The following is a 12,615-nucleotide window of genomic DNA, read 5'->3' on the forward strand; positions in this document are numbered from 1 at the left end:
CTAAGGCACTGCTGCCTCTGACTCCAAATCTTAAGAGATTTGGAGTGAGATTTGATTATGTCACTACTATGTTGCTCACTGTTCTCCTTGCTGAAAAGGAAGCTGTACCTGAAGACTTGCAGTGCAAAGATCTCTCTGCTTCTCCCTTCATTCATTATGTGGATTTGTGCTTTGTTCACCATTCTTACTGCTTGTTGATTATTACCCCACAAGCCAGCTCTGACATGATGAAGCAAAGCCCCTGTTACTCTTCTATGATAGCCAACTCCACATAGATACACAGTGGCGATTAAGAGCATGACAATGCTGGTCATACATGGTTCGAGTTGTGGGAGGCCCTGTCAGCACCATTCACTCAAAACTCTTTCATTAAAAAAGGAAGGTTGAAATTTTTTTGACCAAGCAGTGACTGTATCCTATCAGAGGCAGTCACCATTCAGGTATTCAAGCAGCCTCGGGTGTTGTGGCTACTTGAATACAATAGCAGGCAGCAGAGGTTCCTCCATCCAAGTTGTTTAGTGTGGATGGATAAATCTAGGGATGTATAGCTAGCCTGAGACAGTAACTAGGGAAGTATCGCTAATACTAGTGACTAGTCCTTTGCCCTCTGCTTGCCTTCTTTGGGCACAGCTTACACAGTACATGTCCCTCTTATCGCTTGTTATAGCTTATAAAAGTCTTACGCTACAAGATATATTTAAAGTTATTATTTATTGCATATTTTTTATGTGACTTTCACATATTTAAACGCTTGTACAGTACTTCTAAATTTAATATTGCAATAAATATAGAGACTTTGTGATTAACTACTAGTGGGGGCTCCTCACCTGATTCAGCCTCCATTCAGCCTTTTTGCCTTACAACTGTTAATATACTGTTTAATTTCAGGCACACAGGAAGTGCGTTGTTTTCAGCTCATAGATTTTTACTTGTGAGAAAAAGCAGTAAAATACAACCTTTGGTTAGCATTTCAAAGCAGGAAGCAGAGTCCGCATATGTAATAAGAATCTATGGTTGCCTTCATGTACATATATGGTTACAAACTATTTTTAGAAACAAAGTTTTTAAAACATTATCACACGGATAATGTTATTTTATGTTACTTTATGTTAAATTATGTTACTGTTTTACATTGTGTATCATAAAATGATTGAAAATATCATATGTCTTCCCTTTATTCAGTGTTGAGTGTCAGCAATCTAGTACAGTAATGAATAAATATTGTTTTTTTATTTAATTTAGTAAAAGGCTTGTGGTCTTGGTGTCCAATGAAGCAGCTTTTAACTCCCGACGACCGTACACAAGTGAGGATGAGGCCTGGAAGACGTACCTGGAAAATCCATTGACGGCTGCCACAAAGGCAATGATGAGCATAAATGGAGATGAAGACAGTGCTGCTGCCCTTGGCCTTTTATATGATTATTATAAGGTAAAAGTGAATTTTGCACTCTGTATGCAGTGCACCCCTGAACTCTGCACTCTGTGTGTAACCCCCCCCCCCCCCCCAAAAAAAAAACCCCTCTGCACTCTGTACTTACTATGTACTGTACTATGCACTCCTGCTATTTAATTTAATGCCCCTTCAAGACCTTCCCACTGTAAGTGAAATTTGACTACACCCACTTTTTGATGTGATTTGGAGGGTATTTGTTTGTGTGTGTGGGTGGGGGAAGGGGGGTTTTGGAGGTTGTGGTTGAGTTCCTGCACTTATTTTATAAGGAAAAAAAGCCCTGCGTAAACAATACGGAAGGTTACAATCTTGAGTGCATACATTTGGTACAGCTAGTCAGACTTAAAAACACATGGCTAATGAATAGTTATTGGTGATAAACCCATACAAAAATTTTGCTTTGGTCATTGTGCGGTTACTGGGTGCTTGGAGAGGGAAAACTGGGAATAAAAACTGGAAACATAATAACCATGGCCAGAACACCAGGCTTATTCAAATATGGCTACCTGGTTCAACTGCTATCCCAGACTTTATTATACTTGGTGGGACATTCCCTGTGATTATATATAAATTTCTTATAAGAGAGCGTAGAATTAACTTCAGAGACCCATGATAGGAATGTAGGAGGAAGAGCCTGTATCCAATGTCCAGCTATTGGCACTAAAAAGGGTTTCCTGCCAAAAAGATTGTCAAGTATTTGTCGGCGTCAGGGTCCGAAAAGCGTTCAAAGATACATTGTTTAGGGTTCAGGGTCAGAAGTGAGCCCATTTCATGTAAAAATTTGACAACGTTGGTCGGTAGCCTTTTATCACAGGACAGGCCAACGCCAAATGATAGACGGTACCTCTAGTGGTGGAGCATCTAGGGCACTGGGAGCTATATGAGGGACAATATCTAAAAATACAGATAGGGGTCAGATAGGCCCTATGGAAAATATATAGGTGTATAAGCCTGTCAGATAGTTTGGGAATGACCAATTTACACGAGTCTAAGATCTCATCCCACTCTCTGTCTTCCAAGCCCCCCATATTCACCTCCGAAAGTGTGGAGATTGCGAAAAAACATGGAGTTGGGAAGGACAAACTCTTCATTGAGATAATTAAATGTTCTAATACCAGTAATAGTAAACACATGAAATAAGTAAGTTATACCCCAAGAAGCCCACGCGCAAAAGTCAGGTAGAGATAGTAATTCAAGTAGCTGATTGATATACCAGAGGGGTGTATAAGTGTGGAGGGCAGGGGCATTCGTTTTACTAGACAACACCGTCTAATGGTGATAGACCATGCTTTTACGATTATACATTCCCCAAAAGCCTGGTTTTTATACTCACCTGAATCCATGTGTAAAAGCTTAAAGCAATGCTTTGCCAGTTAAGAGTAACAGGTTTGTTTTTAAACTGTCATGCCTGCACATACTCACCTTTCCTTTACTTTCTCGCCATTCTGCTGAGCACTGGTAGCCAAAGGAAATACCTGGTACATCCAGGAACGGAGGAACATATAGCTGACCTCCATGTGACAGCACTGGGCCAATCAGCACTGTCACAAGCTGAGTCCATAAACCATGTGTAAGCTACAACTCCAGCAATTCATAAATTACACGGGCTTTCTTTCTTTCCACACAGCTCAAGGGAGCTGCTGAGAAGGGAAAGTAAGGTATGCGCTGCTGGTTCACTTTATTGCTAGACTCAGGTTTTTATTTCAGTCTGTGTTAGTATTATTATTATAATTTCCATCTGGGAAGATTGTTTCTGTGTGTGTTCCTGTTGGGGAAATATTCCTTCATTTCCTACCAGAACAGGGACCGATGGGGAGTCTCTCCAACTGAAACACATCCAAAAAGTCCCAAAAAGTCATACAAAATGTCCAAGGAAAATTACTTTTTGTCTGTCTGTGATCTCATTGGATAGATTTTCCCTTCACTTCACAGAAAACGAAGGGAAATGTCTCCAGTAGGAAAACATAAAGCAATAAAAATCTTACATTCTACCACTCTATACAAAACAAGATAAAAAGAGTTGCCTGGAGTTGGGCTGCTGAATAACAATAAAAAATCTCCCTATCTCATTCTGTTTGCAGGTACCAAGGGATAAAAGGGCATTGCCTCTAAGTAAAATAAATGAACATGTTCATGAGGAGCAAGAGAAAAGGTAAAGTGAAGTACAATAAGTATTTTTTTTTTACTTTCAGTTATTGGATTTAGAGTAGTTTTGGTTCCTTTAGGGCCCCTTCAGATCTGGTCTGTTGCAGTGCATTATGGAATATATATGACCATGTGTTGCATTAAGACAGTCAATTCATTTGAATTAAACTGCCAATGCACCATCATGGACCTTCAATTGAACATGCACCATTTTGTTTCCAATGCAGCACACCACAACACACAGTAGGTGTGCAATAAGGTTGCAATAAGGTCCTGGAGGAGTTCGTAACATGGAAATGCCATTGCTAAATGATTGGTCAATACAGTGGAAACTGCAGTTCAGTGATTATAAATACAAAATACTGAACTAAGGGAAAACAAATCCTGGAACATAGAAAACAGTGTTTGGGGTACAGAGAGAAAAAAGGTTTGGGGTGCCTTTTTTCAGATGACTGTAAAATAAGCAATCAGTGTGGTATGACAGTAAAGAAAGGGAATATAATTCCGGGGTACATCACTAAAGAGGTCACCAGCATGAGTTAGGAGGTCCTGATTCCCCTTTATAGATTGTACAAAACACAAACAAATGAAGGCGCACCAGCCTTGTGCATTCTCCCAGATTTATTGAAAAGCAATAGTTTAAAATAAAAAAAACACTCACAAACAAGTGAATTAAAATCGCTCATCAAGCTACTCATTTGTAGCCCTGTAGTCAACGACTCCGTTCACTCCAAAGTCCAAGGGGACCTCAGCAGGGTTGTTACATGGCGAATGTGTTTTTCGAAGGATACACCTTCTTCACTTGTTTGTGAGTAAAATTTTGAACAATTGCTTTTCAATAGCTGGCTTCAGGGCATCCCCAATCCAAGAGGGCAGCAAGGCTCATGGCTACATCCCCGTGACGTGGAGCTATGCTCAATCCACTTACTAGGACACTACATTTTTGTGCAGGAGGTGTATTTTTGTTGTTGTTTCCTCTTTATAGATCTTTTATTTATCACTAGAGAGATCACCAGTGGGAGGAAGGAGGTCCTTATTTCTCTTTATAGAACTTTATTTATCAGTTAAAGGGGTCACCAGCAGGAGGAAAAAGGTCCTGATACCCCTGTATAGATCTTTCGTTATCACTTGAGGGGTCACCAGCCTGAGGAAAGATTGCCTAATATAAATCTTTAGCTATCACTAGAGGGGTCACTAACAATAGTAGGGAGTTCCTGATTCCCCTATATAGATCTATAGTTAGCACTAGAGGGGTCACCAGCAAGACAAAGGAGGTCCTGATTCCCTTCTATAGATACTTAGCTATCACTAGAGGGGTCACCAGCAGTAAGAAGGAGGTCCTAATTCCCCTATATAGATCTTTAGTTATCAATAGAGGACCACCAGCACGAGGAAAAAAGTCCTGATTCCTTTGTATAGATCTTTAGATATCACTAGAGGGATTACCAGCAGGAAGAAGATTCTCCTATATAGATCTTTAATTAGACCCCATTTAGAATACTGGGCACCATTCACAAAGCGATATCTTACCACTTCTGAGGATGCGGTAAGATACAGCACAACGTTTTTCAACAAGTTTTATGAAAAAGCGCTACTAAAATACCGCAGGAGTTATTTTATGAAGTCATGCAGTAGTTTAGTAGTGAAAACGTGTGGTTAAGTAATTCTGGGCGGTAGCCAACGTATTTATTACCAGTAGTAAAGACCACGTTGTTAAGGAGGGGGCGGAATCCAGCATCACAACCAGTAAATGTCATGGTTGTTAAAGTGGAAATAAACCCATAGATTTACCAGTTTCAAAAACAGTTACATTTCTGTCACATTGGACATGCTCTAAGCCACACTGTCGGATAAGGGTCTGATATGAATTTTGGGGGGACCCCACAGCCTTGCTTAAATTTTGGCATAGGGGTTCCCTTCAAAATCAATACCAGACCCCAAGGCTGTTTTTTTCCCTAATTTGTTATTGCAGGCAATTCTTTTTTTTACATTCAGCTGTCAGCAGGGAACCCTGCTGACAGCTGATAACACATTGGTTGTTGCACGCTCCTTAACAACCAGTACACATTCCATAAATACCACGTGCCTCGATCACTACTTAATTACCGTATGCATTTAATTATTTATTCCCCTCTGTAAATTTAGTGTAACGCCTGTTCATGTGGTATTTTACCGAGCGTTTTCAGCATTTTGCGGTAAATAACGCAGAATGGTATAGTGAATTGACAGTTTTATGATCGTATGCGGTATTGCATACGGTATGCGGAAATTGTGTTTCGTCCCCTACATACCACATGCGATCTGGTTCTGTGAATTGAGCCCACTGTGTTCAGATCTGGAGACCCCACTTACAAAACTTGTTGGGGAGAATTTGGGAGTGAATTTAAAGTGGGACTCCGGCGACCAATCTTTTTTTTTTTTTTTTTTTTAGGTCATTGAGACACTTTGCTAACCCCAAAATAATACTCACAGTTTGGGTGTAATATTTCTGCCTCTGTCTGTTTTCGTACTGAAGAATAACTTAAAAAATGTGATGCTGGCTGTTTCCATCTTGCTTGTGGGCATGTGAATCCCAGAAGCATTGATTTCCTGGATGCGGTGAATGCTGTTCATTCACAACTTGTTCACAAGCATGGTCATTGTTCCCGCACTGAATCTTGGGAAGCCTGACACTAAGCTCCCAGGAGACAGTGCGGCGCTGGGGAAAGGCAATAAACACGCCTACTCCCATGGGAGGAGAGACAGGAAGTTCCACAATAAAGTACAATATAAAGGTAATTACAGCGATAAAAAAAATTTTCGTGTGGCATTTGAACATCTATGCAATTAACTGAAGGGGGTAAGATTAAGTTAAAAATTTGAGCGGAACCCTGCTTTAAACTTGCTTGGGAGAAACATAGATCTATACTATACTATACTATACAAAAAGGTTAAAACAAACAAACAAACAAAAAAAATGGGGCAGACATGATGGATCAAAGGTTTTTCTCTACTGTCACTCTTCTACGTTCTATGTCAGTAGTGTGTCACTGTGCCTTGTGTTGCCTTGTAATGTAGGTGCATCGGAGGTGCATACCTTTAGTTTGTTGGAGTGCCTTTGAAATCATGTGGCAAGAGCACGAGGCTGCCCAATTACAGATAACTGATACTGGATAACATATCCAACTTCTGTACACCTCTTTTCTGGTTATAGAAAGCAAATTTTGTGATGCCATGCAAGTATAACCTATATAGAAGGAAATCTAATCACCATTTAAACAAAATACAATTTCAGATGTATCTTGGTTTATATTCCAATCACAATGTCCAGGGTGAGCATGAAACTATTTCACTTGTCAGTACCAAAATGTGGAAATGTGATGTCACAATTATGACAATTGCCTATTGCTCTCTTCCTATCAATCTTTACTAATGATAAGGACAATCATAAAACAACTTCAGGTTTTCTGCTACTCATAGATAAGGGACTGTAATGTGATATCTGGCATGCTGTATGAGATGCTACCAGGACAGACAATGATCTGCACACGTGTGTAGAGGAGATCACAATTAAAGCTGTATTGCTATTGTTGTTAGTATTAAAAAGATACATTAGTGTAGTTCAGCAATTCCACATTTAAAGCCGACCTTCAGTCATTTTTTCTACTTTCCATCTATTAAATCTGCCCTTGTTGTTTTAACTTTTGAAAGTTATTTTTTTTTCTGCCAGTAAATACCACTTCCTGTCTCTTGTCTGGTAATTAGCCTAGGCTTATCAAATCATGCACAGCTCACTCTCGCACTCTTGCAAGAGTTTGCCAGGAAGGGAGGGGGATGAGTCATAAGAGAGCCAATGAGAGCTGCAGGTCTGCAGAGCTGGAGGTGTGCCTCTGTGTGTCTGTGTAAATCTAGGAAGTGAACAGGGAGCAGCTTCAGCTGCCCACAGTTAAAATGGATGCAGCCAGACTTCGTGGAGGGAGATTTCTGCAGCATATTTGGCAAGTACAGAATCAGAGTATATATAAAATAATATGCAATGTGGTTGGAGGGAAGCTTCATAATGGCAAAGATGTTTTTATTACAAATTATGTGAGCAGACTGCAGTTTCTCTTTAAGCTATTGTTTACATTTTATGTATTTTTTTAAATTTATTTTTATAATTGTATTTAATATGTAGATTCATAAAAAATGTCTTTGGTGTGTGCCAGACAGCGCAATCAACATAATTGCTGAGAAAACTTCGAGATTGTATTGTGTTCATTGAATTTGAGTAGACCAATAGACATACAGTGAGGTAATAGGAGAGTACACTCACATTTTAAAGATTTTTTTACATTGAGTTCTTGATGGGATAAAGTACATGTAGTACTTTGTCCATTCTGCCTAGGTGGCCTGTAACACTAGCTGCAGGCACCCCCCGCCTTCCTTGGCTCACAGCCACCCAACACTTAGTAAGGAGACAGCTGCTTTGCTATTAGTGCCTATCTCTTACTTAAGAGCCCTTTTTCACTGGGGCGGTTTGCAGGAGTTATTGCGCTAAAAATACCGCCTGCAAACCGAGCCAAAACAGCCTCTACTGTTTGTTCAGTGTGAAAGCCTGAGGGCTTTCACACTGAAGCGGTGCGCTGGCAGGAGAAGAAAAAAACTCCTGCAAGCCGCATCTTTGGAGCGGCGAAGGAGCGGTGTATTCACCTCTCCTAAACCGCTCCTGCCCATTGAAATCAATGGGGCAGGGCGGCTATACCGCGGCAATACCGCAGTTATAGCCGCGCTATACGAGCGGTTTTAACCCTCTTTCGGCCACCAGCGGGGGTTAAAACCGCACCGCTAGCGGCCGAATACCGCCGCAAAAACGACGGTAAAACAGCGCTAAAAATAGCGCTGTTTTACCGCCGACACCCCCACCGCCCCAGTGTGAAAGGGGCCTTAGTGCCTATCTCTGGCTCCAAGCGCTTGCCTGAGGCAAGCACGGGCACCAGAAAAGCAAAGAGATGGGAGGTTGACATGTCCCACCTCCCTCTGCAATCCTCTTGCCGATGCTTTCCTCGGAAAATGCTGGGATTCGGAGAGAGGCGCTATAAAGACACCTGCTTGTTAGCTGCAGTGTCGGATGGCTGGTGGCCTGTCCAACTTTACAGCTAGTGTTACAGGGCATCTAGGGAGATGGGACAAAGTACTTACATGTACTTTGTCTAACTGGGAACTCAATAATGGAAAGAAAAGATTGTAATACTGTTTCTTTTGGGCTAGGTTGCCAGTTGGTGTCTGCATTTTCTTTCTTTTTTTATGTGTTGTCAATGTATTCTTTTAAAAATGTTCCATGTTTTTCATGTGTTTTACATGTGCTGTCTATGGAGCTAAATACATATAAAAAGAAGCACCAGCATTATTTTCCAAGCCACACAGAAGTGCATTGCATAGGTGTGAATTGGCCCCATAGACAATAATGGGATTCCTCTTGTGTCGTGTGATGGCCAAAGCACAGCAAATCGCACAGGTGTGAATTGGGACTAAGCTTCCAGAAGGAAAGCTGTATATCTAGCAATTATGGCCACCTATATACATGCTATGTATTAAAACACATCTGTAGGTTACTATTTATCCCCTTTCTTTGCCATCTGTTATAATGAGCTTTTTTAATTCTTGTACATCCAGGAACGGCATTCAGAGTTCTGAATCTTCAGGTAACCTGAGCACTGGAGAGAACAGGGTGCAAGTTCTGAAGACACTTCCGGTGAACCTTTCCTTGAACACAGAGACTGTAGACTCCTCTAAGAGAGAACAGTATAACAGCAACTTATCAAACAGTCCCTCTGCCCCTGCTTCCTCGGCCACCGTGGTAAAAGCAGAGGAATTCACACCAGTATTTATGTCACCCTCCGTGCCTTACAGAGGAGACAGTGAGGAACCCAGGAGTGTGATTTTTGAGCAAAGTCACTACGGAGGACATATCAGCCAACATACAGACTACCTCAAAGACGATCAGCGGAGTACTCCAGACAGCACATACAATGAAAGCTTCAAAGAAACTGAAGTAAATATTCGAATGGCACCGGTATATATTGTACTTTTGGTAGTGCTTAAACAAATCACAAAAAAACAATGTTTAGACTTCTTATCAGTGACCCCTATTGATCCTATTTATTAAAGTCTCAGGTGGAAGACCTGTCCAAGAAGCTCAGTGCAACCAGATTATCCCTTTCATCTTTCTATTCCAACATAGGGACATTGATATATGATATTGACATCTTGCTCGTGACAACAGCAACAATTTCTTCTGTGGCTACAGAAATTTTCAAGTTATTCCCTATGACCACATGATTATTCTAAATTTATAGGGTAAGAGTGCTCACCAAATCAAAATCTAGCCAGGGTGCATGAGAGGAAATTTTTTTGCCTCCTTAAACAAATTACAGCCACAGTGTGCTTTGTGGTCACAGCAAGATAAATGAACCCCATTGTTGCCTTTCTATTACACAAGTGGGGACCATCTCTAAGGGTAGCAGAGATTGCACTTGTTTGAAGTTCCTGAAGAAGCAAAGGCTTTTGCTGTAATTTCCAGCTCAACCATTCCTATGACAGTTCAGGGAAAGATACACCCACATCACTGTGACTTCTCCTCAAAGATTTTCAAATATCGCTTATGTAACTGGACATCCAGAGTTGGTATACACAGCTCCCAAATGTCCTTCCTTTGGAACCAGTCCCTCTATTCCTATAATTACTTAAAGCGGAGGTCCGCCGATTTTTTTTTTTTTAAAGTCAGTAGCTACAAATACTGCAGCTGCTGACTTTTAAAATAAGGGACTTACCTGTCCAGGGCGATCTATCCCTCGCCTGTAGGGTGCTGCCACCGCCATCTTCGGTAAGGGAATCAGGAAGTGAAGCCTTGTGGCTTCACTTCCTGGTTTCCTACTGCGCATACACGACTCGCACTGCGCTATCCCACTGGTCCCTGTTGTCTTCTGGGACCTGTGTGTCTCCCAGAAGACAGCGGTGGGTGGGGGGGGGGGGACGGAGGAGGCACCGGAAGTGGCATAGATACCCGCGGGTGGCTTGTGTATCTATACTCGGAAGTGGGAGCAAAATACCTGTATTAGAAAGGTATCTGCTCCCCCCTGAAAGGTGGCAAATGTGACACCGGAGGGGGGGAGGAACCGGAAAAGCGGAAGTTCCATTTTTGGTTGGAACTCCGCTTTAATATAATTAATTCTTTGTGGTCCGCATAATTAGGGCAAGGATGTGTCCTTTGCTTACATACTTTGTACAAAAAGGTCTACCTTTTTCTCATCACAGAAAGTTGGAAGGTGTAGGTATATCAGGAAGCTATGTGGAAGGTCAGGTGGTGTAGATAGAAAAAGACCCTTACTCCCACTTCTCATTATCTTGCCCAGTGATAATGATAATGTGGTCAGAGCATACAAGTTAGCAAATAGACACGTGGCAGAAGTGCCGAACAAAAAGTAGGCAAATAGCATTACAATCCAACATATAAGTGCCCTATGAGCTTTTTATGGCGACAGTATCTGGGCAAGTGATGTTGTGGCAAATGGGTATGGGGAGATCAGAAGGTGAGCTTCAGCTAAAACCAGAATGTTTCTTTTGTACAGGGGTCCTCTGCTGTCATTAATTACAGGAATGCTCATAAATCTATGGGCCTCTAATGCCTCATGTACACTGCTGCTCCTGAATGTAAGTTTAGGAGGTTTTGGTGTTTTTTTGCCAAAGCCCCTGAACTCAACTCAATAAAAGCTTATGTGTCCATGCACACATACATAGGCTTTTGCCAGAGTTTAGGGGCAGTTAAACATCCCTTGCCACAGTTTGGCCAAAAATGCCAAATGCTTGTAAATGCACCTAAGCGCTAACCACCTTTAGCTCTTGGGTGTTTATTTATTTTAATGGCAAGTACTCTGGCCAAAAAAACAAATAAATGTAAACGCGGCTAATGTTTGGCGCTTTTCTGCTGCCAGTAGAGTTAATGTATAAGGCAGTTCCAGTGTACTTGTAGCCTAAAAAAAAAAACTGCTTATCATTTTCTTTGTTGTGAAGCTACTACAAAACATACTCCATGCACCGAATAAAGGCTGGTTATAGGTGAAGGTATACCTATTCATGGTTAAGAAACTAAAACCAATGTGCATGACCAACTAAGACTATGATTCCCATGAATTTTTTTTTTTAACACAGAAAATGTTTATTGAATAATCTGTACATTACACTTGAGTTTGATGAACATGTCATATTTACAGGAGCATATGCAGTCAGTTACCACACTGCAAGATGATACAAAATTCAAGATATATTTCAATCGATTAGGGCCTAGAGCTACCTACTTATCTTATTTGTTAGTAGACTTTGCTGGAAATAAACAAAATGAGTCTCATTCTCACCTACTCTGAATTTGACATCAACCTTTTATGCATTATATCATCGCTAATATTAGGTTTATTCCCCGTAAAGTTCCATTTGTCCTAGGAATATTTCGTTAGGAAGGGGGGGGGGGGGGGAATCAGAGGGGGGAAAGTCAGGAAGACAAGAAAGAGTTAAAGAAGATGTAGAGGAAATCGTCTGCAGGGAAAGAAGAGGAAATGAGGGAGGAAAAGAGGAAACGAAAGGAATATGGGGTCAAGAGAGGTCTCCATGGAAGCACATTAGTGTCTTTTGAAGAGTGCCTACGTGATTCCCATGAATTTAACTGAGTTCAGTTACCTTTTATGTATTATAAGTCTCAGGTATGCAAGAGGTAGGCCTCCTTGAAGATATCTTGGCTTTATTCCTGCCCAGATAACTTTTCTCACCCAGCCTTGTGATAGACGGTATGGTCACTTAATCAAGCTGTCCTACTAAAGTACATTGTGAAGCTGATATTTCAGAGGGCAGTTGGATTCAATTTGGAACTGCAGGTCTTAGGTGCAATGCATATCAGTGGACAATGCTTGGTGTCTGAGCAGACTTCTGCCAGCGTGTGCTGGATCAGTGATATATACTGTACATAATATTGGGCACTACAGAGATGAATAGGGGCTATTCACTGCACA

At 41.2% G+C, this 12,615-nt stretch overlaps 1 protein-coding gene across 3 annotated transcripts in view; it reads left to right on the forward strand.

Annotated features, from left to right (window-relative positions):
- The window catches only part of GRHL2 (grainyhead like transcription factor 2), a 137,249-nt gene that overhangs the window by 46,467 nt on the left and 78,167 nt on the right, over nt 1-12,615 (forward strand). For 2 of the 3 annotated variants that reach the window (XM_073632058.1, XM_073632056.1), the window contains exons 2-4: nt 1,243-1,429; nt 3,532-3,602; nt 9,230-9,629. In XM_073632058.1, the coding sequence (XP_073488159.1) occupies nt 1,243-1,429; nt 3,532-3,602; nt 9,230-9,629 (658 nt within the window). The remainder of the gene's footprint in view (nt 1-1,242; nt 1,430-3,531; nt 3,603-9,229; nt 9,630-12,615) is intronic. The other variant, XM_073632057.1, reaches the window with a different exon arrangement.

Source organism: Aquarana catesbeiana, linkage group LG05, assembly GCF_042186555.1.
Source record: "Aquarana catesbeiana isolate 2022-GZ linkage group LG05, ASM4218655v1, whole genome shotgun sequence".
In the NCBI taxonomy this organism is placed as follows: domain Eukaryota; kingdom Metazoa; phylum Chordata; class Amphibia; order Anura; family Ranidae; genus Aquarana; species Aquarana catesbeiana.